Source organism: Erythrolamprus reginae, chromosome 3 (genome assembly GCF_031021105.1).
Source record: "Erythrolamprus reginae isolate rEryReg1 chromosome 3, rEryReg1.hap1, whole genome shotgun sequence".
In the NCBI taxonomy this organism is placed as follows: domain Eukaryota; kingdom Metazoa; phylum Chordata; class Lepidosauria; order Squamata; family Dipsadidae; genus Erythrolamprus; species Erythrolamprus reginae.
Window position 1 is genome coordinate 135,138,104 of NC_091952.1, and position 26,445 is coordinate 135,164,548.

General features: G+C 41.4%; 1 protein-coding gene across 11 annotated transcripts in view; it reads right to left on the bottom strand.

Moving 5' to 3' along the window:
- The window catches only part of PRRC2C (proline rich coiled-coil 2C), a 105,489-nt gene that overhangs the window by 41,974 nt on the left and 37,070 nt on the right, over positions 1-26,445 (bottom strand). For all 11 annotated transcript variants that reach the window (XM_070746752.1, XM_070746751.1, XM_070746744.1 and 8 more), the window contains 11 exons: positions 26,133-26,293; positions 25,274-25,526; positions 24,436-24,649; positions 21,697-24,063; positions 17,455-17,657; positions 16,985-17,139; positions 15,174-15,534; positions 14,556-14,641; positions 4,887-5,072; positions 3,708-3,959; positions 2,499-2,588 (listed from right to left, as the gene is read on the bottom strand). In XM_070746752.1, coding sequence (XP_070602853.1) covers positions 2,499-2,588; positions 3,708-3,959; positions 4,887-5,072; positions 14,556-14,641; positions 15,174-15,534; positions 16,985-17,139; positions 17,455-17,657; positions 21,697-24,063; positions 24,436-24,649; positions 25,274-25,526; positions 26,133-26,293 — 4,328 coding nt within the window. The remainder of the gene's footprint in view (positions 1-2,498; positions 2,589-3,707; positions 3,960-4,886; positions 5,073-14,555; positions 14,642-15,173; positions 15,535-16,984; positions 17,140-17,454; positions 17,658-21,696; positions 24,064-24,435; positions 24,650-25,273; positions 25,527-26,132; positions 26,294-26,445) is intronic.

Sequence of the window (26,445 nt, forward strand, 5' to 3'; positions counted from 1 at the left end):
AAGGAACTGAAAAAAATGATTCTTACTGTTTTTTTAACATCAGAAATAAGGCCTCCCCCCCCCCCTGGCTGCTTGCAACAATTTTCACTTTTTATTTTTTTATGCTCCAAATCCGAAATATTCTTTAAAATCTTACGCATTCATTTACTCAATTTAACAATGCTGATCATCAAAAAAATATTTGTGGGGGTGGGGGAAAAATTTTTTTCTTGGCAAAAAAAAAGTCACATTTACTCTGTTCGGGTCATATAGACCCGGATCAAAATGATTTTTTTTAGGTACTTGAATTTGGTCTTTTTGAAAACTTTTTCCACTGGAAAACTAGTTTGAACATTTATGAACATAATGATATGAAAATTGAACTGGAAAAATTGAGACTTATATTTTTATTTTGATCAAAAAGCCCCTCCCCCCATCCTTTTTGAATTTCGTGTCAATTTATATTTTTTAAGGCTACAAATCCCTAAGGAATTTTCCCCCAAAAGGTTTGATATACTAAATTGAACAATCCTGAACATAAGAAAAATATAAATGAACTGAAAAAAATGACTCTTATTGGTTTATTGTTTTATACTCGAGTATAAGCCTACTCGAGTATAAGCCTATTTGAGTATAAGCATGGGGGCCCATTTATGAGCAAAATAAACCAATAAGGATCATTTTTTCAGTTTAATTTTCATATCATTATGTTCAGAAAGGTTCAAGCTACCAATCCCACACCAAAATAGAATAGTAAAATAGAATGCATTTTGCAGGCAAAATTATCAATAAACTCAAAAGTTTTGATATACTAAATTGAACAATCCTAAACATAAGAAAAATAGAAATGAACTGAAAAAAAATGATTCTTATTGGTTTATTTTTGAATATAAGACCATATCATTTTATACTCGAGTATAAGCCTACTCGAGTATAAGCCTATTTGAGTATAAGCATGGGGGCCCATTTATGAGCAAAATAAACCAATAAGGATTAATTTTCTCAGTTCAATTTTCATATCATTGTGTGCAGAAATGTTCAAGCTACCAATCCCACACCAACTTTAGTAAAATAGAATGGATTTTGCAAGCAAAACTATCCATAAATTGAAAAAACTTTCACAAAAACGGGGGGGGAGGCACATTTATGTGCAAAATAAACCAATAAGGATTAATTTTTTCAGTTCAATTTTCATTCCATTGTGTGCAGAAATGTTCAAACATGTTTCCAGGTGAAAAAAGCTTTCAAAAAGACCAAACATAAGCACTGCAAATGAAGAGTTTTCGGTCCGGGTCAGGGTGACCCGGGAACATAACATTAGGAACTTTTTTCGAACAGAACAGCAGGGTTAAAAAGGCAAGATAAAAATGTAATAATCATCATCATGATAATAAAATGGTTCATATAAGAAACATATTTTTAAAGAGAGCTATAGCCACCTTGATCCTTTATAAGGTAAGTAATTGCTTTCTTATAACCAGAATTTACAGTTTGATATACTGTAGTACTAAACTTTGGTAAAATGGAATGACATTATTAACCAGTCCACAATAGTATAACATATGTGATATAATAACAAGTGTTTAACAAATCCTATGGTTTTTGTTCTTTATTACAAAGTAAAATCTTAGCCCAAATGCAATATCTTTGTATCTGCCTTCTAAGACTTCAGTGGGAAGCCCATCAAATTGAGTCAAGGAGACTGTCCTCCTATATTTAGGGAGTGTAATTTGACATAGGTGTTAACATATTTAGGGAGTGTAATTTGACATAGGTGTTAACAATGATAATGAACAGAAGTACTATAATGTTGGGAAAAGACACCAGAACTAACTCTCAGTCCTTAATCTGCTGCTCCAATAATATTAATGTACACTTGTATCTGAATGTGCAAAAGTTGGAATAATGAAACCCAAGGATGCCAGATCAGTAAAACATGTTTTGGCTGGATGTATGAAGATGCAAAACTAGGCATTGGTTTTATTGCAACTGATACCAATCTCATGGAGGAAAAAAGAATTTGAGAAATAGCAGAAGAAAGATATGCATATGTATATACACGCTCCAGGATGTGCATAACTATGTGTTCAATTGAACATCCATCCATCCATCATCTCTAAGATATTTATTAAAATCACTATTTTTGAATGTGCCAGATTTAAGAGTATACTATGTAATTACCCCAAATCAGTAAATTTCTTAATTATTCCTTTAATAACCAAGTAATAATGAGTTCCCTTCTTAATTGCATGGCATTACATGTTACTTTAATATGCAAAGAGCATATCATCTATCTTGTAGATATTGTTTCAACATCTAATCACTTTTTACAAGTTTTCCAGGATAGTTTAATTGGGAGTATATATGATAACATTATTTAAAAGCCACGATTTTTTTCTCAGTAAATAAATGTAGCTTATTTAATAATATTTTTCTACAGGTATAATCAAAATCTAAAATAATTTAATTTTAAAATAAAATTAAATAGAGGTATACTATGAGATAATCAATACACCTACATTTGTAACTAAAGCCTCCTCCATCTTTGCACTGTTTGTTGCCACTGTACTCGAATGAGAAGACGGTGTTGTATAGTCTGTTACAGACTCCTGTAAAAAAAGTTCAACCAGTTTATCTAAATCATATACGCAACTTCCCTCAAAAATATGATTCGAACTTTGAGCAGAAAATAATTTGTCATTTTCAAATTCCCAAGCTGAATTTCTCTATTAGAATAACTTAGAACTGTTAACTTTACATATTCAGTATTTTTTAAAAAGTAAACCTTTGTTGGTTATTATTTAGAGAGTAAATATAAAGAGCTATAGCCTGTCAATAAAGAAATCTGAAACATGATTTTAAATTTCATATAATTACTGAGCAGTAATATTCCCACTCATTTAAAATATAGAAAACACTAGCAACACATTTGATACCCTATGTCAGTGGTCTGAAACTACCAGGCCATGAAGAAGTATTGGTTCATAGCCTGTTAGAAACTAGGCCACACAGTTGCAGGTGAGCAGCAGGCGAGTGAGTTCGAAGCTTCAATGGTATTTGCGGCTGCATCCCATTTCAGTTCCACTTCAGATCATTAGACATTGGATTCTACAGGCGCACAAACCTTACTGTAAACTGCGCATGAGAGGGATCTGGAGCGTGCAACCCCTCCCCCCAACATACACACTTCAGTCCATGGAAAAATGTCTTCCACAAAATCAGTCTTGGATATCAAAAAAGTTGGGGGCTGCTGCCCTAATGTCATGTCAGAAAAGCTGTGGATTGAGAGACTCTTTCCAAAAGTATACCGTTTGCATTATGTAACACAAGAAATAGTTCTCAAATATTGTATGTCAATCGCAAAATGAGTCAAGATGAATTGCTTCAAATTGGACTCTATGTATTTATTATGACTCTGATAATAATAATCTGCATATGTTATTAACTACAAATATAAAAATGATTAACTGTTGCTTAGCCACCACTGCAGTAGCTTAACAATCATCAGAAAACAAGCCAGTTGGTCACGTGATCTGCTTTATAACTCATAACATATGACTGTAATTGATAGGCTCAATTATGGTTATAACTTGAGAACTACTTATGCTTTTTTTTAAATAGATAGAAGTCAACTAATATCAAGATTGTTTTCACTTCAGAAAGCACCATAAAAGACCGTATTTGATAAAAATTTGGGCAGGAAGAAATAGGCACTTCTATTTTCTTACTTTTTGAGTTGTTCCAAATTCTACAGCCGACACTGATATCATCGTTCCTATTTTTGTGCTAAGTTCATTAGTTGATTTGTTTTCTTTAGAAATAATAGGATCTGAGCTTCTGACTGTATTAGCACTGGACTTTTCTTGCATCTCAGAATCGCCCTGTTGAGCCTCCTTTACTTTTTTGTTCTTTAGTGATCGCTCTTTCCCAATTGGGCCAGGCTTGTATTCTTTGCTTTCTATTGGATTCATATCTGGAAGCTAAAAAGAATTAATATTTAATGTAAATACAGTATATGTATATGCTGAATTCCAGAAGAAGGTATGGAAATAATCAATCCAGTAACCACTGAGTTGTTTTTGTGGCTCATCAAAATTTGTATTTGTATAATACCTAACTACCTTGATTCCAAAACATTAAGTAGGATTGGATTTAATAGTTGGCATATCAGAAAACCCGAAGGCTTTACACTATATTGAGAAAGGCAAAAAAAATCTTCATTATTAGGAGTTGAAGATCATTCAAAGGAGAATTTATCTTTTACTTATGTTCTATCGAGGAAGAGGGGAGATCATATGTGGAACAATTCATCAGATTTTGCAAATTTCCAAATGCCAAGTCAAATTAGATTCAGATTTTGTTTGACTCTAAGGAAACTTCAAATTTCTATAAAGTAACCCAAACCAAATTAACAACATTCAGAAATGTGAACTGTGCTCCTGAACACTGTAAAAAGCTACATAATTTTTAATAATAATAAGAAGAATGGAAAGAAGAGAGACAGATGTGGTGACATATTCTATAATCTACAATTCTAGTTTCCAACTACTTCCAAATTCTTACATTGTTTATTTATTCAATAAAATTCTTCTGCAAGAGTTATCTGTAATTGGGAAAGCAACCCAAAATTTTACAATTCTGGTAAAAATTCTGTTAAAGGCAGAAGATAACTATTTTAGACATGAGCAGCTTCTATTAAATTAAAGATGAGTCCTAGCTATTTAGGAACCCTTTATAAACTCAGCAATTTCTTCTCCCCACTGCAATGACCTCAATCATTAACTTCTCTTTCACAAGACCCAATAAGAAATTGAGCTTTTTATTATACATTTTGTTGAAAAATATTGGAGGATTAAATGATTTCAGGGTGCTTCTCTAATTGATGAGAATTGAAAAATTTCACCCACCTTTTGTGTTTTTATTGGTCCTGCACGTGGTTGTTTTTGCCTTTGTTCTTTTGGTTCAAGAAGCTTTTCTGAAGCTTTATCTGAAACGGGTCCAACTTCACTATCACTTCCACTAGAGGCTGGAGCTCCAAACTGAATGGTTTTTATTCCCAAATCAATTCCACTTTCCTGACCAGCAGGGGTTCCCTAGTAAAGACACCATTTTTTTTATTTATAACTTAAGTAGACCTTGCTGAATTTAAATATTTTGGAGAAGATACATCTAAAAAATGTGTCAACCCATATTCATTAAATTTTAATAAATTAAATAATAGAAATCAAGAAAAAATATCCTGGTTGGGGAAAATAACCACAAGGAATCTATTTTACCATTTAAAATAGGCGTTGATTGCTTACCTGAACGCCTCTTCTTGTACAATGAGCGGGTACAGCAGTCACGTGGGTTGCTCGCTGTCCAATCCGCAGATGACCGAGCCTAGTCTTTAAAAAGTTGCTGGATCCACCCCTTCCCCAGAATTCGCAAATCCTTAGACTTAGGCTCAAGTGCGGTGGCTCAAATAGTGCTCAATTCTCATGATAGGAAAAAATACAGATTAAAGGATATAACCAGAGTTAGAATAGAAAATGGGAGGGAAGTGATTGCTGTACCCGCTCAGCGTACGAGAAGAGGCATTCAGGTAAGCAATCAACGCCTATTCTCCGTACTGAAGGAGCGGGTCCAGCAGTCACATGGGACCAATAGATGAGTCCCAAGGGAGGGATTAGTTTGCTATCGTGAGAGTTAAAGGATTGGAGGACTCTTCTGCCGAAGGCAGCATCCGCTGAAGCGTAAGAATCAATTTTGTAATGCCTTATGAAAGAGTTTGGAGAGGCCCAAGTGGCTGCTTTGCAGACTTCTTTCCAATGGAGCTTGAATTGCCCATGGGGCAGATGTGGCTGCACTTCTTGTGGAGTGTGCTGTGAAACCTCTGGGTATGGTGAGGGAAGCTGACTCATAAGCCTTTGAGATAGTCCCTCAGATCCAACGACCTATTACGGTTGAGAATACCTTGGATCCCAGGGATCTGGGATGGTAGGCCACAAATAGGGCTTCAGACCTTCGAATGGGTCTCGTCCGTTGGATGTAGATTCTCAGCGCTCTGGTGAGATCTAAGGTGTGCCATCTGACCGCAAGCTGATGGTTGTGGTTGGAACAAAATGAAGGCAACACAATGTCCTGGGATCTGTGAAACATGGAACTGGCCTTGGGTAGAAAGGTGGGATCCAGGCGCAGGACTACTTTGTCCGCATGGAACTGGCATAGATCCTGCTGAATGGATAAGGCTGCCAATTCTGAGATGCGTCGGGCAGATGTTATCGCCACCAGGAATGCTACCTTATAAGATAGGTACCTGAAGGATGCTGACCTTAGGGTTTCGTATGGTGCCTGAGTGAGGGAATGGAGAACCCGTGGTAAGTCCCAGGACGGGTATCTGCGAACCTTGGAAGGCCTGAGGTTCGAAATACCTCTTAAAAATTCTTGAATTTCCAGGAAAGAGCGGAGTGGATGTCTGCGAGGTTCTGCTAGGACCGAAGATAGAGCGGCTAGATGATGGCGAATGGTGCTAGTTGAGAGGCCTTGATGGAAATCTTTCATGAGGAAGTCTACGATTCTGTGAATGGGAATGCACAGGGGGGATAGGTCTTCCTGTGAGCACCATTGGTGAAACTTGGACCAGGTGTGGTCATAAATTCTATTGTTGGAGACTCTCCTGGCTTTCAGAATTATTTCTATAGTGTCCGGGTCGTAGCTTCGCAGATCTAGGTTGCGCCGGATAACAGCCAAGCGGTGAGGTAGAACCACTCTGGATCTGGATGGAGAGAGGCCCCCTGCTGCAACATATCCTCCGAAACGGGGATTCGCCAGGGGTCCTGGACGGACAAACGTTGTAGGTCCGCAAGCCAAGGCTGGCGTGACCAATGAGGAGCTATCAGTATCACCTGGGCCTTCTCGAGGATGATCTTGTGGATCACGTCTGGGAGAACTGGAATTGGAGGGAAAGCGTAAAGCGCCCTCGCGGCCAGGGGACTCTGACTGCATTTATTGCCTCTGCTCCCAGGGATGGAAACCTGGAGTAGAATCGAGGGAGTTGAGTGTTGGTCACAGTCGCAAATAGGTCTAGCGATGGGTGACCAGGTAGGTTTGCTGCATCAGAGCCGGATGAAGGCTCCACTCTCCTGGATCCAGAGTCGACCAGGAGAGCCAATCTGCCTGCACATTGAGAACTCCTGATATGTGGTTGGCCCACAGGGACTGTAGATGTCTCTCTGCCCAGAGGCCCAGTTTCAGGGCTTCCCTCATCAGGGCCTTGGACATGGTACCCCATTGTCTGCAAATATGGCTCTCTGTAGCTATATTGTCCATGAGAATCAGGACATGTTGACTGATTATGTGTGGTTTAAATTGTTTGGGGGCCAAAGACACTGCTCTCAATTCCAGTCAGTTGATAGGTCTGGAAGCCTCCTCCGCTGACCATGTGCCTTGGGCTATTAGGCCTTGGGCATGGGCTCCCCAGCCCGTTAAACTGGCAACCGTGGTGATGGTGAATTTATCTGGACACTTGAAGGGGGATCCCTTGTCCAGAGCGGGGGAAGTCCACCACGTAAGGGATCTTAGGACTGTGGTCAGAATGGCAATGAGGCGTGCCGAGTTGCTGTTCCCCGATCTCTGGAACGGTAACAGAAGCCATTGGAGATCCCTGGCGTGAAGACGAGCCCATGGGATAATACCAATGCAGGACACCATCTTTCCCAGTAGGGAAGACAGGGTAACGATGGTAGTCCTTTTCTGAGACCTTATCTGGGAGATAAGCTCCTTGATACTGATTTTTCTCTCAGTAGAGAGAAAGACCTGAGAGAGATCTGAATTAATAATAGCTCCCAGCTATTGAATAGAAGTAGACGGAAGGAGTTGACTTGTTTTGAAATTAATGGAAAAACCATGATCCTGTAGGATACACATGGCAATATTGTGGTCTGAACAGGTGCCTTCTTTAGAGGAGCCGTGAATTAATATGTCATCCAAATAGCATAAAATATGAATGGGTGTGGCTCGGATATGAGCCGCCAGGGTGCCTAGGAGCTTGGTAAAGACTCGAGGAGCTGAGGACAGCCCAAAGGGCATGGCCCTATACTGATAATGTTTGCCCTGGAAGGTGAAACATAGGAATTGCCTGTGGCCCTTAGCAATAGGGATGTGAAGGTAGGCTTCCGTCAGATCCAAGGAGACCACGAAGTCTTCCTGGATGGATAGAGGCTAGGATGGATGACAAGGAATGCATCTTAAATTTCCTATATTTAATGAAGTGGTTTAAACTTTTGAGGTCTAAGATGGCCCTCCATCCTCCAGACGTCTTAGGGACCATGAAGAGGATGGAGTAGAAGCCAAGACCTCTTTGGGAAGAGGGAATTGGTTGCATAGCTCTGATAGCCTACAGATGTTGAATAGCTTCCTCCATTCGGAGACAAGATGGAGAAGATCTGGGGGATGGGCATGAAATGAAATGTTTAGGAGGCATGAGAATAAACTCCAACTGGAGCCCCCATTCCACAGTGGAAATAACCCAGGGGTCCTTACAGGAACGGCGCCAGCTGGAGGAGAACCAAGCCAGGCGCCCCCCTATGGGAGTGGAATGAAGCTCACCATCTGGGCTTTCTGTAAGCTCTGGTCGAGGGGGAACCTCTTTGAAAACGGGATCCTCTACCCCTGGGGTTTCTGCCAGCTTGGAAGTGAAAACAAGGGGAATATTGACCTGAGTTTCTTTGGAAAGCGAATCCTTGATCTTGTTGACGACTGGGACGTCGAAAAGGTTGAGTTTTCATGGCCTTCCTGTTGGTGGGCCCCAAAACTTTCTTTCTGTCAGCGGTTGCAGTGAGAAGGGGGTCCAAGAGGTTGCCAAATAGAAGGTTGCGCTTCAAAGGACTGCTCCGATGTTTTTTGCAAACGGAGGGAAGACTAAAGTCCGGGGGACAATCAAGGGAAACTTGCTAAACAGTCCCACACCGCAGGAGGGAAAAGCCTCTTTTTAAACAGTTCCTTAGTTTGCCGATAAACCTCCTGGTCGATTAGATTTTGTTAAAAAAATACAATCTGGCAGCAGCGCGAGCAGGGCGCTTTGGAAAAAACAGCAATAGCAGCGCTGCAGTTTCTCCCTCGACGCCAAGCCTAGTAAGGCTGGTGTGAAAACAAGGCAAACTTGAATTAAAAAGGCAATTGGAAATTTTACTTATCTGATTGAAGAAGGAACAAAGGGAAGGTGTTTTAGAGAGGAGTGAGCCACCACATGTCCTGCTGGATTGCAGGACCGAGCGAATTCTGGGGAAGGGGCGGATCCAGCAGGCTTTTTAAAGCCTAGGCTCGGTTCTCTCCGGACTGGACAGTGAGAAAACCACGTGACTGCTGGACCTGCTCCTTCAGTATGGAGAAAAATACTGTATCTTTCGAATTATGCAGAAATGGTAGAATTACTGAACAATTTTATACATGAGGGTAAAATGACACAGGTGAAATTGTTTATAGCAAATTGGAGAAAGGAGAAATAAGAAATCCAAATTTACAAATGCTATTACAATGTTATACTACTGAGTAGTATATTCGTGAAGAGTTTTCAAGTTGGCTTAGATATGAAAGAAATGGTTTAAAAAATAGTTCAAGTTAAAGCATTATAATTTTCTAATTTTTCATTCAAAAAGTTAGGTAAATCCATTGTGGAAAAGAATAGGTAAAATCAATATAAGACAGTGTTTATTCTTTTGGATGCAGATATTCTTCTTACAGCAATGTAATGTGTCCAAAACAAGTTGTAAACAGTAGGTTTGAAGCACATGTTCTTTAAAAAAAAGTATTAAAGGAGAGAGAGAGAGAGAGAGCCCCCCCCCCCGACCTGGTGAGTGAGAGTGACCGGCGTCGAGGCAGAGAGAGAGCAGGGGAAATGGAAATGGAGGTGACGAAGAGCGACCTGTTCCAGTGGAGGATAATTGCTGGCGGGGTATATTTGGAATAACAACCCCCCCGCCCCCCCCCCTTCCTGCATGGCACCAGCAGGTGAGAGCTGCTGGTGCCAAGGGAAGATTAGGTGGGAAAGACTGTGGAGACGGGCTTGCTGGACGATGAACCATTGAGGAGAGTGAGAAGGATGGGACTGGTTGCCTGGGACTGGTTGACTGGTTGCCTGGGACCAATATGGCCAATTGGCCAGGGACATTGCTTATACTAACTTTGCAAATGACTATCTTGTTTGTCCCCCCCCTCCCCCCCCCCCTGGCTTCTATGCACTTCTATGCACTTTACAGAAGATCCATGCCCCCTAGCGGACCGGCTGGAAAAAACAACAGCAGCTTTTTAAGACTTTTTAAAGATCTAAGTTATATTGAAGACCTATAAAGACACTACACCTGGGCCGATTGATTAACCGACGATTAGCTAATAATTAATATTAAGAACTGATTTATACCATTTTTAACATTTTATACTATTTTATATTATTAATTATTAAGCTTGTGAACTTTTTATTCTATTTATATGTATTTATACTGTGCTATATTCTATCAGCATTTTTATCTATTATTAATTTAATCCTCTTTTAATATTGGGGGGGGGTTTCTAATTAATGGATGACTGGAGTAGATTCAATGTTGTATATGGAATGAATGAGTATGAGTGTGATGGTTGGGGTGGGTGGGAATATGGTATGGATGGGATGAGTGACAGTAGTATGAGTGACAGAATTGGCCCACCTGACGCTCGGGAGGCAGGGGAGGAAGGGGCATTGATCTCTGGGGTGGCAGAGGGCCGGAATATCCCTGTGTTGCTGGGGAGAGGCAGATATGGCGGGGGTCACAGAGTTAGCCGTTCCAGGGGAACGAGAGACCGTTGCTTAATAACGGTCCCTTGTTCCAACTCTGTGAGCCCAATCTTGGGTACTGGTGATGAGTGTAACTCTGGCCCTGGACTCAGGTTGCTGCTGCTCAATGCCAGGTCGGTGGTAAATAAAGCTCTCCTCATCCGGGATCTGATCCTGGATGAGGAGGCCGACCTGGCATGTATTACTGAAACCTGGCTGGGCCCAGAGGGAGGTGTTCCTCTCTCTGAAATTTGCCCAGCTGGGTTTCAGATATTGCATCAACCTCGACCCCAGGGAAGGGGGGGAGGAGTGGCTATTATAGCCAGGGAGAGCCTTTGCCTACGTGGACTCATTGCTCCGGAAATTGCGGGTTGCGAGTCACTCTTGATGAGGTTGGACTTAGGGGTTCAGGTGGGCTTATTTCTCACGTACCTGCCTCCCAGCTGCGTGTCAAAAGCCCTGCCTGTGCTACTCGAGGAGGTAGCCGGGTTGGCGGTGGAGTTCCCCAGACTTATTGTCTTGGGGGACTTCAACCTGCCGTCACTCGGCGAAACCTCGGGGTTGGCACAGGAGTTCATGGCCACCATGACAGCCATGGACCTGACTCAAGTAGTACGGGGTCCGACTCATGAGGGGGGACACGCACCTGACATGGTATTCCTTTCCGAGCAATTGAGCAATGGTCTGAGACTAAGGGGCTTAGAAGCAGTGCCTTTGTCATGGTCAGACCATTTTCTACTACGGCTTGACTTCCTGGCTCCAATCCTTCCCCGCAGGGAGGCGGAACCAATGAAGATGTTCCGCCCCAGACGCCTAATGGATCCAGAGGGTTTCCAGACGGCGCTTGGGGTTATTCCAGAGGCACTCATCCACAGTTCGGCGGAGTCTCTTGCGGAGGCCTGGAATACGGCTGCTGCGGAGGCTCTCGACCGGATTGCGCCTTTGCGACCTCTCCGTGGCGCTAGACCCCGTAGAGCCCCATGGTTCAACGAGGAGCTCCGGGAGTTGAAACGCCAAAAGAGACGTCTAGAGAAGCGATGGAGGAAGAGTAGGTCTGAATCTGATCGAACACTTGTAAGAGCTTTTATTAAGACTTACAAAGTGGCGCTCAAGGTGGCAAGATGCGCGTACCATGCCGCCTTGATTGCATCAGCGGAATCCCGCCCGGCCGCTCTGTTTAGGGTGACCCGCTCCCTTCTTAACCAGGGGGGAGTTGGGGAGCCCTTGCAGAGTAGTGCCGAGGAGTTTAGCACGTTTTTCGCTGATAAAGTCGCTCAGATCCGGGCCGACCTCGACTCCAATTGTAAAACAGAGTCGACTGACAACGAGTCAGTCGAGGTGACTGGGGCACGTACTTGTCCACCTGTCTGGGAAGAGTTTGATCTGGTGACACCTGATGAAGTGGACAAGGCCATTGGAGCTGTGAGTTCCGCCACCTGTTTACTGGATCCGTGTCCCTCCTGGTTGGTCTCGGCCAGCAGGGAGGTGACACGGAGCTGGGCCCAGGAGATTACCAACGCTTCCTTGGGGAGGGGAGTTTTTCCATCACTCTATAAAGAAGCGCTTGTGCGCCCCCTCCTCAAGAAGCCTTCCCTGGACCCAGCAGTACTTAACAACTATCGTCCAGTCTCCAACCTTCCCTTCATGGGGAAGGTTGTCGAGAAGGTGGTGGCACTCCAGCTCCAGCGGTCCTTGGAAGAAGCCGATTATCTAGGTCCCCAGCAGTCGGGCTTCAGGCCCGGTTACAGCACGGAAACCGCTTTGGTCGCGTTGATGGATGATCTCTGGCGGGCCCGGGACAGGGGTTTATCCTCTGTCCTGGTGCTCCTCGATCTCTCAGCGGCTTTCGATACCATCGACCATGGTATCCTTCTGCACCGGTTGGAGGGGTTGGGGGTGGGAGGCACTGTGCTTCAGTGGTTCTCCTCCTACCTCTCTGGCCGGTCGCAGTCGGTGTTAGTGGGGGGTCAGAGGTCGACTCCGAGGTCTCTCCCTTGTGGAGTACCCCAGGGGTCGGTCCTCTCCCCCTTGCTATTTAACATCTACATGAAACCGCTGGGTGAGATCATCCAAGGACATGGGGTGAGGTATCATCAATATGCCGATGATACCCAGCTTTACATCTCCACCCCATGCCCAGTCAACGAAGCGGTGGAAGTGATGTGCCGGTGCCTGGAGGCTGTTGGGGCCTGGATGGGTGTCAACAGACTCAAGCTCAACCCGGATAAGACGGAGTGGCTGTGGGTTTTGCCTCCCAAGGACAATCCCATCTGTCCGTCCATTACCCTGGGGGGGGAATCATTGACCCCCTCAGAGAGGGTCCGCAACTTGGGCGTCCTCCTCGATCCACAGCTCACATTAGAGAACCACCTTTCAGCTGTGACGAGGGGGGCGTTTGCCCAGATTCGCCTGGTGCACCAGTTGCGGCCCTATCTGGACCGGGACTCATTACTCACAGTCACTCATGCCCTCATCACCTCGAGGTTCGACTACTGTAATGCTCTCTACATGGGGCTACCTTTGAAAAGTGTTTGGAAACTTCAGATCGTGCAGAATGCAGCTGCGAAAGCAGTCATGGGCTTACCCAGGTATGCCCATGTTTCACCATCACTCCGCAGTCTGCATTGGCTGCCGATCAGTTTCCGGTCACAATTCAAAGTGTTGGTTATGACCTTTAAAGCCCTTCATGGCACTGGACCAGAATATCTCCGAGACCGCCTTCTGCCGCACGAATCCCAGCGACCGATTCGGTCCCACAGAGTGGGCCTCCTCTGGGTCCCGTCAACTAAACAATGCTGGTTGGCGGGCCCCAGGGGGAGAGCCTTCTCTGTGGCGGCACCGGCCCTCTGGAACCAACTCCCCCCGGAGATCAGAACTGCCCCTACTCTTCCTGCCTTCCGTAAACTCCTCAAAACCCACCTTTGCCGTCAGGCATGGGGAAACTAAACATCTCCCCCTGGGCACGTTGAAGTTATATATGGTATGCCTGTATGTGTGTATGTTAGTATAGGGGATTTTCTTAAATTTATAATATTTTAATTAATTGTATTGTATTGGATTGTTTTTCACTTGTTGTGAGCCGCCCCGAGTCTTCGGAGAGGGGCGGCATACAAATCCAAATAATAAATAAATAAATAAATAAAGAGTGAAAGGGAAAGAGAGAGAGAAAGAAAGAGGGAGAGAGAAAGGGAGAGAGAGAGAGAAAGAGTGAAAGGGAAAGAGACATAGAAAGAGAGAAAGAGTGAAAGGGAAAGAGAGAAAGGGAGAGAGAGAGAGAGAAAGAGTGAAAGGGAAAGAGAGAGAGAGAGAAAGAGTGAAAGGGAAAGAGAGAGAGAAAGAGGGAGAGAGAAAGGGAGAGAGAAAAGAAGGTGGAGAGATAGAAAGGGAGAAAGAGAGAGAGAGAGAGAGAAAGAGTGAAAGGGAAAGAGAGAGAGAAAGAGGGAGAGAGAAAGGGAGAGAGAGAAAGAAAGAGGGAGAGAAAGGGAGAGAGAGAGATAGAAAGAGAGTGAGAGAGAAAGAAAGCAAGAGAGAGAGAGAGAGATAGAAAGGGAGAGAGAAAAGAAGGGGGAGAGATAGAAAGGGAGAGAGAGAAAGAGAGAAAGAAAGAAAGAAAGAAAGAAAGAGGGAGAGATAGAGAGAGAGAGAGAGAGAGAGAGAGAGAGAGAGAGAGAGAGAGAGAGAGAGAGAGAGAGAGCTTCTAATATATGGGTTAGACACTGGTTTTTCTATTTAAATATCTATGCGCGGGACAGTTTTAAATCAAAATTCAAGCTATCTATTACCATACCTCTGGTGAAGTAGCTGATCCAAATGATGTCAAAGGCTTATTCCATGCACTGACAGAAGGTGGCTGCGGAGGACTAATAGGCCCCACTAAAAGTTCCAAGAATAAAGTGAATCAGTATTTTTCAAAGGAAAATGTATTAACAAAAGTTCTGAAAAGTGGTTTAAAGATGCTTCCCATGCAGTTAACTTCAGGACATTTGAACAACAACAGATGTTTTACTACAATATATAACTTAAGAAAAATGTCTGGAATTTATTCAGAAAAACGTGGAGGAACACAGCATATGAAAGTAGTAAAGCAGTTCCTATTGTATTTTGGGCAATATTCACATATTCAAAATTCAAGTGGTAGTAAAATTATATCTTTGGAAGAATCAGAAAAAAAGGGAACAGATAATGATACAGATTTTAATAGTGTATGGCTGAACTCTGAAACTTTAACATCTAATTTTTAGACATAATGATATCATTTGAATGGCTGGAATGTTTCATGTGAAGAGAAAAATTTCATGTGAAGAGACACTGAAAAGCCCAAGGAGAGAAGTTAATTCAACACTTTAAAGTACACATTTTTCTTTTCTTCTATATGTAACTAGATGGCAAAAAGGTATCTGCTTACATTTTTTAGAGATGTCATTGAGGACGCTTGTAGGGGGTACTTTATTATCCCAAAATTCAGTTCCTACAGCATTATGGGCAGGTGCATTCTGCAGAGTTTTGCTTGTTCCTGTATAGTCTGTATTGATGTTCACTGCACAAGTTGCTGGTGTTTGTGCCTGAACTGAAGTTTGTGGACTTGGAATCTGAGACACACCTTGCAATTGGACTTGTGGTTGAGCTTGACTTTGTTGAGCAGCAGCAGCAGCAGCAGCAGCAGCAGCAGCTGCTGCAGTTGCCTGTTGTTGCTTTTTGGCAAACCTGGGCGGTAGCTTAGAATTTGTGCATCTTCCTTTTTCATTGGAATTCTTTTTGGTCCAGACCTGAGAAAGAAAATATTGTTGAGAGATGATCCACTAGGGAAAGATGAAACTGAAATGTTTAACAGCAAAACAATGTTTTCAAAATGACATCCAATTAACTCAGGGAATATATGTTTGACTAATGATCAAAAATATTTATACAACACAAGCAGACTGACCAGACATTCCTTCCTACAATAATAAGATTTTTTTCCTTATGGCCATTTTATCAACTATCAATCGGATAATGATGAATAATCTGGACTGAGGAGCTCCATACAAATAAATAAACAATTTAAAAGACATTATGTTGATCATTTAATAGAATATGGAACTAGTTAGCCCCACAACTGAATTCACTATGGTAGTTCTTATGGCCTGCAAGAAAAAATGTTCTGGAAATGTTGCTATTAATTTCAAGTAGAATGTTCTGTGAATAAGGATGCCTGAGTACCATTTACTCCACATTTTTTCAATTTCAACTCATGGTCAATCCAAGGATGCAAGCAGTTCAGGAACATCTGAAGAGCCACAAAATATTCAATATGGAATGAGAGATAATAAGTGATCAACTTAATTATATAAGATCAACTTATCCTGTAAGATTCCAAACTGATATAAAAAAATGGAGTACAGTGATCCCTCGATCTTCGCGATCTCGATCTTCGCGAAACGCTACACTGCGGTTTTTCAAAAAATAATAAATTAAAAATACGTTCGCGTTTTTTTTGCTATACCGCGGTTTTTCCCACCTGATGACGTCACTCTCTTCCTTCCTTTCTCATCTTTCTTTCTCTCTCTCTTTCTCTATCTTGCTTCTTCCTCTCTCACACTCTCTTCCTCCCTCTCTCATCTCTTTCTTTCCTTCTCTCTCTTTCTCTATCTCTCCCCCTCTTGCTCTCGAGCGGCGGGCGGGCGAACGGCGGGCGGGCAGCAGCGAGGAGCCGAAGATCGGGGTTTCCCCTTTGCGTGGGCGGCGGGGAAGACCCAGGGAAGGTTTCTTCGGCCGCCCAGCAGCTGATCTGCTCGGCAGCGCTGCTGCAGGAGGACCCGTGTCTGAAAGCCGGTGAGAGGGGTGGATCGGGTGGGCGGGCGAGCGGTAGCGGCGAGGGCGCCGGACGCGCTGGGGGGGGGGCGGGGGCAGCCGACATTCAAAGCAATCTTTGTCGGCTTCCGCACTTTCATCGCTCCCCGGCTCCACCATCTGCGCATGCGCGGCCATGGAAAAAAAAGGGCGCGCATGCGCAGATGGTGTTTTTACTTCCGCACCACTATACTGCGGAAAATCGATTATCGCGAGAGGTCTTGGAACGTAACCCTCGCGATAATCGAGGGATCACTGTAAATCAGAATTTTATTGCAGGGACTAAAGAAAGTGCAGTGTGTAATTGAAATTATCTGAGTAACTAGATATAAATCAAACCAATACTTCTTTCTACAAGAAAAAGTAATGCTACGCATGATCTCAAACCTGCACTGTTTGTTCTTCTTTTTTTCTACGTTCTTCATCTTGCAAACGTTTTTGTTGTTTTTTTGACACTACTTCAGTAAAACCATCATTGCTCAAGCTGGATTGGGAATCTTCAATTACTGTCACTTCAGGATGGTCATCAATAATGACAACGCCTATAAAGGAAGCCCAAATTTTAATTAGATCTATAAGCACCAGTTTAAAGCAATGGTCATTATCATAAGTTTAGTTTATTCAGGGGAAAAGACCCTCCCCCAAATATCATTATTTGTTAATGTTTCATGAAGAAAGCATTACATGCAATCACAGAGTTGGAAGGTACCTTGGAAGTCTTCTAGCCCAACCCTTTGCCCAGTGCAAGAATTTTCATAGGATTGTGGATAAATGGCTATCCAATCTTTTCCTGAAAATCCCTAGGAAAGGAGCATTTATGAATCTTAAGTATCTTACAGAGATTTCCAAGTACATACTTGCATAGTTATTAAGGTCAAACTGAGAGATTGCATCCACTTTCTCTTTGGGTTTCTTTGGGCCAGACTTGGATTCTTCCCGCTTCTTGTTGCTATCTTTGGAACCTTTTGGCACAGCAGCACTGTTTCCATTTTCCTCCTGATACAAATTGCTGCTTACTGATTCAGTGCTAATCACAACAGGTATCTGTTCTTCAAATGGTCTGTACAAGAAATAGGATCAATTAATTTAGTAATAGCAAGTACTGTAATTAGTAAAAGCATAGTAATGGAAGAAATAATGGCATTTAACATATTATGGAACATTGTCCATATTTTAATTCCACATGCCTCATTTTAGGTATAAGTAGCCCTTAATTTATGGTTGTTTAATACAGTCATAACGGCCTCGGAATGGATGCTTTGGGTCGCTATAAAATGTTGCACCTCCTTGGTTACATGACCACATTGCGATCATGTGATGCCATTTGCAATCTTCTCTGCCTCAAAAAGTCAATGGGAAGACAGCATGGAAAGTAGCAAGCAAAGGAGATGCTGGGTTTGAGATATGTCCCCAGCATGCAAGAGATTTTCCCTCTCCTCCATACAGGGACAGGAAAGTCTATTGAGGACTAGAAGAACAGCCGCAAAACTAGCCAAAATGCTAGCAAACAGATGTTGAGCCTCCAAGAACAATGACATTCGCTAGCATTTCATTAGATTTGAGGTCTGTTCCTCCAGCACACCGAGGGATTTCTCTCCCATCTCAACAAGTCCAGGAGGTCCAGGTTCTCTACCCAATGCTATGCTTAACAACCCATATTATCACTTAATGACCATAGCTGGGAGAGCTGGGATTGCAGTCATTGCATGAAGTGGTCACATGAAGTCTCACTTAATGACTGTTTTGCTCAATGACCAAGATTCCAAGTCCAACTGTCATTGTAAATGGTGGACTACCTGTATTGCAGTAAAGCTATTTTGTCCTTTTTGACAAATGCAGGAAGTTTCTTTCAACAAATGCCCAAGATTTTGAAGTGGAGAGATAAGGAAGGAGGAATGTAATGGACTTCCAAATATAGAGGAACATCTGTCCTTATTTTGACAATAAATTAAATTAAATTAAAATTTGTCCATTTTTTTCAATTAAAAAATGCTGTATGTACAGTAGAATCTCTGGTCCCAAATGTTTCTGACCATGACCAAATCGGGTTCCAACTGCAAAATTGACAAAAATTTTGAATCTGGTCCTGAACACATACTTAGGTGGCAATCAAACACAGCCAGGGCCAATTTCCCTTTCTGCACCATTTTTTTTGATAAGCGCCAAATTTCCTGTTGTTTTGGGTCACAATCAAATCGAGTTGTGACCAAAATTCTCTGTGACCAGAGGTACAATTAATCCATAAAAAAGGGGGGGAATCATGTAAATGAAAACATCTATTTTCTTGTCTGACATGTTTTGAATTGAATTAGATTATTGCTATAATATAAACTTAACTCTGTCATACATATTTACAACACATAAACACCAATAAAATATGCTGTAGTGCCTTAGCCATTCTGTGGATCACAAAATATACTGATTGTAGATTAAAATATACAGAACAATGATTAAAAACTGAATTTGGTTAGCACAATCTTTCCCTTTAAAAAATATTTCAAGCCAGTGCCTTCTATAAATCATTACATTTACCTTATAGCTGCCCAGAGTCCTTAGGGAGTTGGGCGGCATACAAATTGAATTATAAATAATATAGAAAAAATACTGCAGTTTCATATAGGAAATTTGTTTTTTGATTTAAAACATAGAAGTTTTATGTAAGCAGTTTTACTAAAATTGAGGGGGGGATTCTTAATGTGGCAGAAATTAAATAAATGGAAATACTTAAGAAACAGAAACAAATAAAAAATCAAGCATATTCCTATTAATTTATTCCAACATACTTCCAGGTGAAATGGGTCTCTAAAATCAAAATGTCTGTCTTGTTTTTGTCTAAAACTGTTAATTTTAGGAAAGTAATTTCTTTACTCCTTATTGAAGTAAAAAGTAAGGTAAAGTTAACCAAGGGGGTTCTTTGATTCCATTATTTGGTAGTTGTCTTTAAATGTGACAAAATGAAGGTGCACAAAACGTGCATGGACAGAAAAACCATCTCCTAAAAAAAAAAGAGAGGGTTTTTTTTTTGGGTGGTGGAGGGAAGTAATCTTCCCAGCCTGAAAGTTTAGAGAGTCCGAGAAGGCTTATATAAGTCTGATTTAAAGTATCAGATTGCCTCTTTTATCCTGAGACAATGTTTTCCTATGGCTGCAATTCAAGTGATGATAGCATGAAATTTAAACACATCTACCTGTTCCAAAGAGGAATCTGTCAGCAAGAGCTTTCCATGTTAGTGAAACAGAGCAGACTCTTTTCCTGGAAGCAGCCACCATTGTTCGGATAGCTGCATTGAATTATGGGTAATCTGAAAATGGCAGTCACTTCTATGTGGCCTAGTAATTGTGCGGCCTGTTCTGCTCCCTTAAATATGAGCTCTGGAGATCTTTGAAAAGTGTGAGATGAGTGACATGTGGTGAAGAGGAAGTGGTGGGGCCCAGTGCAGGGGTGAATTCCAGTTGAATTTTGCTACCAGCGCACATCCACACACGTCCTATAGCACAATTTCACTTCCGCACATGTTCAGGACATTACAAGCTGAAACATAGCTGAGGAGCTTCTCAGCTGTCCTTCAGACAAAGAATAAAGATCAGCAGGACAGGCAGGAGGGCTTTTTTCGATGTAGAAATGCCATCTAAACCCAGAAATAAATAACTGAAAATTGTGTTTTGGCTTGTAATGTCCTGAGCATGCAAACTGAATGGGATGGGAAACAGACTTAGGCCTGTGGACACCTCAAGAAAGTGGAGCAAGGGATACTTCAGGGAGCAGGGGAGGTCTCGGAAGGTCCTGGGCAGGGTCTCTGCTAGGTCTCCCAAGGATTCCCTCAGGGAAGTGAGATAATCACATTGTTGCTTCACTTAATGGCCATTTTGAATTCTGACTCTAATAGGCAGCCTCAATTATGATAATCAGTTAAGGAGTAACTATGCAAGCGATCAAATATTATCATGCATTCTCAGCCGTCAACTTCCAAGAAACTATAAGAAAAGAAACTGAGAGAAGGAAATTCTGACCACTTTTGATGCTGACTTTAACTGCAGTAAATGTATCTCTTTTCTCATCAATTTCCCCTCCCTTTTCAAAATATGCTCTGTAAGAGGGGTGTGAAACTCGTGGAGTCAAGTTGTCATGTGATGCATCTTGACTTTTCCTCCTTTGCTAAACTGGAGTAGGCATGGAGTTTGGATTCGTTGTTTTTTTTAAGAGCTAGAAACTATGGAATGCGAACACAGCATGTCTACAACTCATTAAACAGACAGGGCAATATCTGTCCACAAGATTGTGCAGCTGCTGTGTTGAGAATTCAATTGCAACCACACAACCTGGGAAAGATGTGGCTGCAAAATGAGTTACAGTCAAAGGCTGCATTCATGCTCCTACGTAATGTTCTGAAACACCTATGAGTAAAAATCTGAAACATTAAGATACTATTTTAAGAAATAATTTAAAATTAAAATCATTTAATTAACTCTAGGTTCTATAATATTTCAAGACTTAAAATGAACATCTAACAGCAAATTTGTCATAAAAAAAGCACAACAAAGAATGTTCGTCCTGCATCAACTCAGCTTTCTGCCCAAAGAGCAGTTGATTCAGTTCTAAAGATGAATTATTGAGTCTGTCACCTGCACCTCTATAACTCTCTAGTTTGACATTGCAACCAGTCAAGACAAATACAGACTTCAACGAATACTTAGAACTGCAGAAAAAAACAATTGCTATCAATCTGCCTTCCTCTGAGGACTTATATTCTGCACAAGCCAGAAAGAGGGCTGTGAAAATATCTACAGATCCTTCACATCCTGGGCATAAACTGTTTTAACTTTTAACCTCAAAGTGACACAATAGGGCACACATGTTAGAAAAACTAGACACAGGAAAGTTCTTTCCCCCATGCTATCACTCTGCTAAACAATTAATCCTAACACTGTCACTATTATTTCATGTACACTAGGCATTTATGCATTATTTGTTGTGTCTCTAATCAGACTTAGCCAATAAAGAATTCTAATTCTAAATTTAAAATCCCAGCAAAATAAAATAACAGAACTGGCTTTTATTCGAAGCCTTCTACATTAGGTTTTTCTAGAAAACATACTTACCCCCTTTTCCCAGGTCTTATTGGAGGGCCGCTTCTCCTTTCATTTCTTGGCCCTGAAAAGTTTCGTCCAGCTTTGGATGGGCCATTATTGCCACGGCGATTCTGCCGATCAATCCCAGGTCTCTGACTTGAAAAACTTCTCTTAGCTATTTCTCTTTTAGGAATTAGAGTGTTTTCTCCTGTCTTAACAGCTCCCTGTGCTGTGATGTCTGCTAATTTTTTTTCATCCCTCTCTCGTCTCTCATTGAAATCACTACTTTCTGAAGCAGTTTCCCACTCTTCATTTGCCTGGTCTGAAGAATTCTGATTGGACAAGTCAGGTGTCTTACTTCCTGAAACCTCCAAAGTAGTGCTTGGTTGCTCATTAACAGCATTACTCACTGCCACACTTGATGATGAACTAGTTGTGACTTCAATTATTTTCGATGCCGCCTCTCTTTCTTTTAATCGTCTAAAGCGTGGTGGCTTGTCTTGTCTGGGAGGTCGTGCAGGCCTTTGCCTTCGTGGCCGTTCCCTTACAGGATCAAATTTCCTCTCAAACTTCGCAGGAGGTCTTTTATCCAACTGTATAGGGCCATAATGTTCATGTCTTCGTTGTGGTTCTCCATCTTCAGCCTTGGAGATTTCTGTTTGTCTTGGATTCCACTGATTCTCTCTGTATCCTGGTCTCCTAAGTATCGATGGTCGAGGGGGGCGACCAACTGGATCCCTTCCACCACGTCTAAACATCCCACCTCTGCCACGTCTAGAAGGTTCTCCTTTAGGAAGAAAACCTGGTTTGGTCTTATTTTCATCTTCTCTTACATATGTTTTATCAACAACTCTATGGTCCCCTCGAATGTTAGTTTCAGGTTTGAAAGATAGCTGGGCATTTGAAGGTTTTTTAACATCTGTCCTTTCTTCTCTCTTTGGGTGTTTGCCTTTGCTTAAGCTGTCTTTGTCTGACAGAAGAGTATCACTTGGACTTTCATGTACTTCACTGTCAGAGTCAGTTTCTGAGCCTCTTTGTCTTCGTCGTTTTGGAACAACTTCAAAATCAGAGCTTTCACTACGAGTTTCACTCTCCTCTCTCTGCCTAAGAGGACCAGAAGCAACATGTTCTATTCTAGGTTTAGTATCTCGGTAATGTGGATAATCTCTATTGTGACCTCTTCCACCTCGACCCCTGCCTCCATAAGAACCCCTATAGCTGCGTCCCCTAGAGTAATATTCTCCACGTCCTCTTCCTCTGTATCCTTGGTCTGGAAACCAGTCCCTATTTTCTTTCCAGTATGTTCTGGGAGGTACTCCAGGCTCCCTTTTTACTGGTCTGGTTTCAATACCAGGTCTTTCTACAGTTTGTTCTTTGTTAATTATTTTTTCTGGTTGCTTTTCTTCCTTCACATTTGCAGGTTGTTGAACTGATAAATCTTGTACACTAAGTGGTGGAGCCTCAACTGCAGTTTGTGGAGTGTTTGGCTGTGGAACTGAAGGTGGAAGTGTTTGGATTGTAGCTGGCGGCTGAGATACGGGAAGTACTACTGCTGCCTGTTGTACAATGACAGGCTGCTGAACAGTAGGTGTAATTATAGGTTCTACTGGGTTGTCTGTACACTCTGCAGATTGTGATGTGTTTTGCAATGTTTTCTTATCATCTGTAGTGGCTTTCTCCGGTTCTAACCTGGAAATTAGCATCTGAGGCTGATCCCTTTTCTCAATTTTATTGACTCTCTCATTTGTCAGTCTTTCTCCCTCCCGTTCTTTCTTCTGTTCACGTTCCTCCCTTTGTTCACGCTCTTCTTTCATGTCACGAAGAATAGGCTTTTTAATGGGACCAGATCTTCTCATTGGCCTGTCACTACCTTCCTCTCTTCTACCATACCCTGGCCTTGGACCCCATCTAGTTTCAGATTTAGGTTTAAAGGGCTTTTCAGGTTTTGATCCCTCTAACAACCTATTACTTGTAAACCCCTCCTTTTTTTGCTTGCTGTCTATTCTTTCCAGCAGTGGTTCTTTTGTTTCAGTGTGTTTGTTGTTTATTTTGGGAACATTTGCCTGTGTACTGCCCACTGGTTCTTCTGATTTCAAAGAATGAGTGGATCCATAAGATATGCTTTTCTTCAGAGAATTATTATTCTCTTCTATAGGCACCTGTTGTTCTTTGGAGCTTTCTGAAATATTTCCTGCAGTTACTTCAAAACTTACTGCCAAGGGACATATATCAGATTGATGAGGCTGTACATTTTCTAAAGACCTGCTTGAAGTCTGTATGTTCACATCCTCAGATTTTTTGAAGAAGTCTGTCTTTATATGAGGATCTAACTGACCCTCTTCTCCTGAGTAGACTGCTTGAACTGTTATTTGATCTTGATCCAAAAGTTCTTCAGACCTAGAGGAAACAAGCCACATTTTCAGCTGAAGTCTTATCAATCACCCTAAACAATATTTTTAAAAATGCATGTTTAAAATGTGAGTTATTTCTTGTATCCTGGAAGTTATCTTATTGGTAAGTCAAATAGTTTTGGAGATATTATTTGGAGTTGTAACAGATTTTCAACATTTATGTTAATTCTAACGGAACTGGGATTACATTTACATTTTCTGTTATTTGAGCAGAAAAGACAATTGTACTGAAGAATACGGTTATTATCTAGGAAAAATCAGAATTAGAAAAAAATATGTTGATCCTTTTATATTCTTAGAGGTATGCCTGAATGCATAGAGAAGAAAGCCACATTATACACAAAAACCCAAACATTACCTTATGTCAACAGTTTCTTCAAGGATTTTGGGAGAGGTACTAGTCTGTTGAGGATCTGTGTGAGCATATTGTTCTGACCCCCACATCATACGTGATTCTGTCAGCGGTATGGCATGTTCCCTCACTGATCGACTAACATGATCAAAAGAATCTGAACCAGTTCCTGTCCCCTCTATTTGATCTCTCCTCAGAAGAGGTTTAGGAGGTATAATTCCTGAAATGGAGATATTCAAATTAAGAAGCGTAAGTGCTATGATTGGCATCTGATTATTCTGACTTAATATGAAGAGATAAAACTACCAGACCTTCAAATAGATAAGACTAAAAAAATCCAAAGTTATGAATGTTAATACTACTTTTATTACAAAACCACAATAACAGAAACTCTTCTTTTATCTATAAGACACAAAGGAGGGACAAGCTTGAAAGGCTTTCTTAAAATTGTCCAACCAATGACTCGGTTGTGGCTGTTTCTCTTATTCCTAAAGGTTACTATGAGAGCCAATTACATATACTGAAAAACTGTTTAAAATGTATAAACAAACACATCTTAGAAATATATCTTGCTGTAGGAACATAAATTTCTCTTTGGGGCAGAATGACAAAAGATCATATTCCTGTTAGCTATTCATTTATCCTCAAATAATATCATTAGAGAAATGTTTCTAATAATGATATACTGTAGCTTTCAACATATTTGTTTTGAAATAAATAAGCATTTGAAATGTCCAATCTCAGAACATTTATAATGGTCTACAGCACAAAGGCAATTATGCCCAGGAAAAACGGGAAAATGAAGTTCAGCATACAAGTATACAGCATACAGTAAGAGTTATACCAGGATGCATGGGCGGCATATCCATAGTAGGTCTTCCTGACATCATTCGTGGATCCACGTAAGACTGCATCATGAGCCACCTTGGATCAAAGCCCATAGAAGCCAAATGTGGGGGGTGGGGTTGCATAGGTTGGAACAATGGTCTATGTGGTGGTGGTGGGGGAACAGGACTGCTAGAAGGTTGTGATGGTGTAGATTGTGGTATAACTCCTTGCTGCTGCTGCTGTTGCCACTGCTGCTGTTTCATTTGCTCCTAAAAAAAGCAAATACAGTCAACTTTTCCTCTATACAATTTCTTTCTTAGAAACGTATTATATATTTAATTCATATTCTTTCCAGTCACAGGTGATTTGGAATAGTAATTATTTAATGTTCTTGGTATCCAAACTCTCAATTGTCCTCATAGTAGGAACTTAACTATGACAAAGCATGGACAGATGAATAAATAACATAGTCAATTTCTATATTTATATATAAAATATGCAAATTCTAGGCTAAAATGGTACATAGATATAATCCATGGGTTCTACTTATCTTTGCTATCGGTTTGGGTATAGGAGTGCACGGACACACAATGCTTCTGTGCATGCGCAGAGCATTTTTTATAATGTCCGGGCAGCTGGGCAGAGCCTCTCACCACTGCTACCAGTTCGCCGTACTGGGTTGAACTGGTAACAATACACCACTGCTACAGGTGTGGAAAGAACAATTAACATAAAATTGCTAGATTAAATTTGGATTATGGAAGCCATTACTTATTCAGTGGAATTTAGTTATAAGCAATCTTTAGTTACTTATTTGTCTCCATAAAGGAAATTGAATAAAATATGTACTATAAAGCTTAAGATAAATACATTACCTGTTGTCTCTGAAATCGTGGTGGCAACGATTTCTGAAACTGCTTTGAATAGCCAGAAGAAACAGCAGGACGAGGCTGAACTCCAGAATCAGGCTCATTTTCATGTGAATTGTCTTTTTCGTTATGATCGGTTTCTTGTATTGTGGGAGCAAGTTGACAGTCTGTCCAAGCGAAAAACAGAAGATGAGTAACCACATATGATTTAACTGATAAAATGATAAACAAATATATAGTTCAGTGTTTTATAAGAAGTTGTAACCCAGAGTAACTCAAATCTCAAATTAAGCAAGTTAGTACAGTGGTACCTCATGAT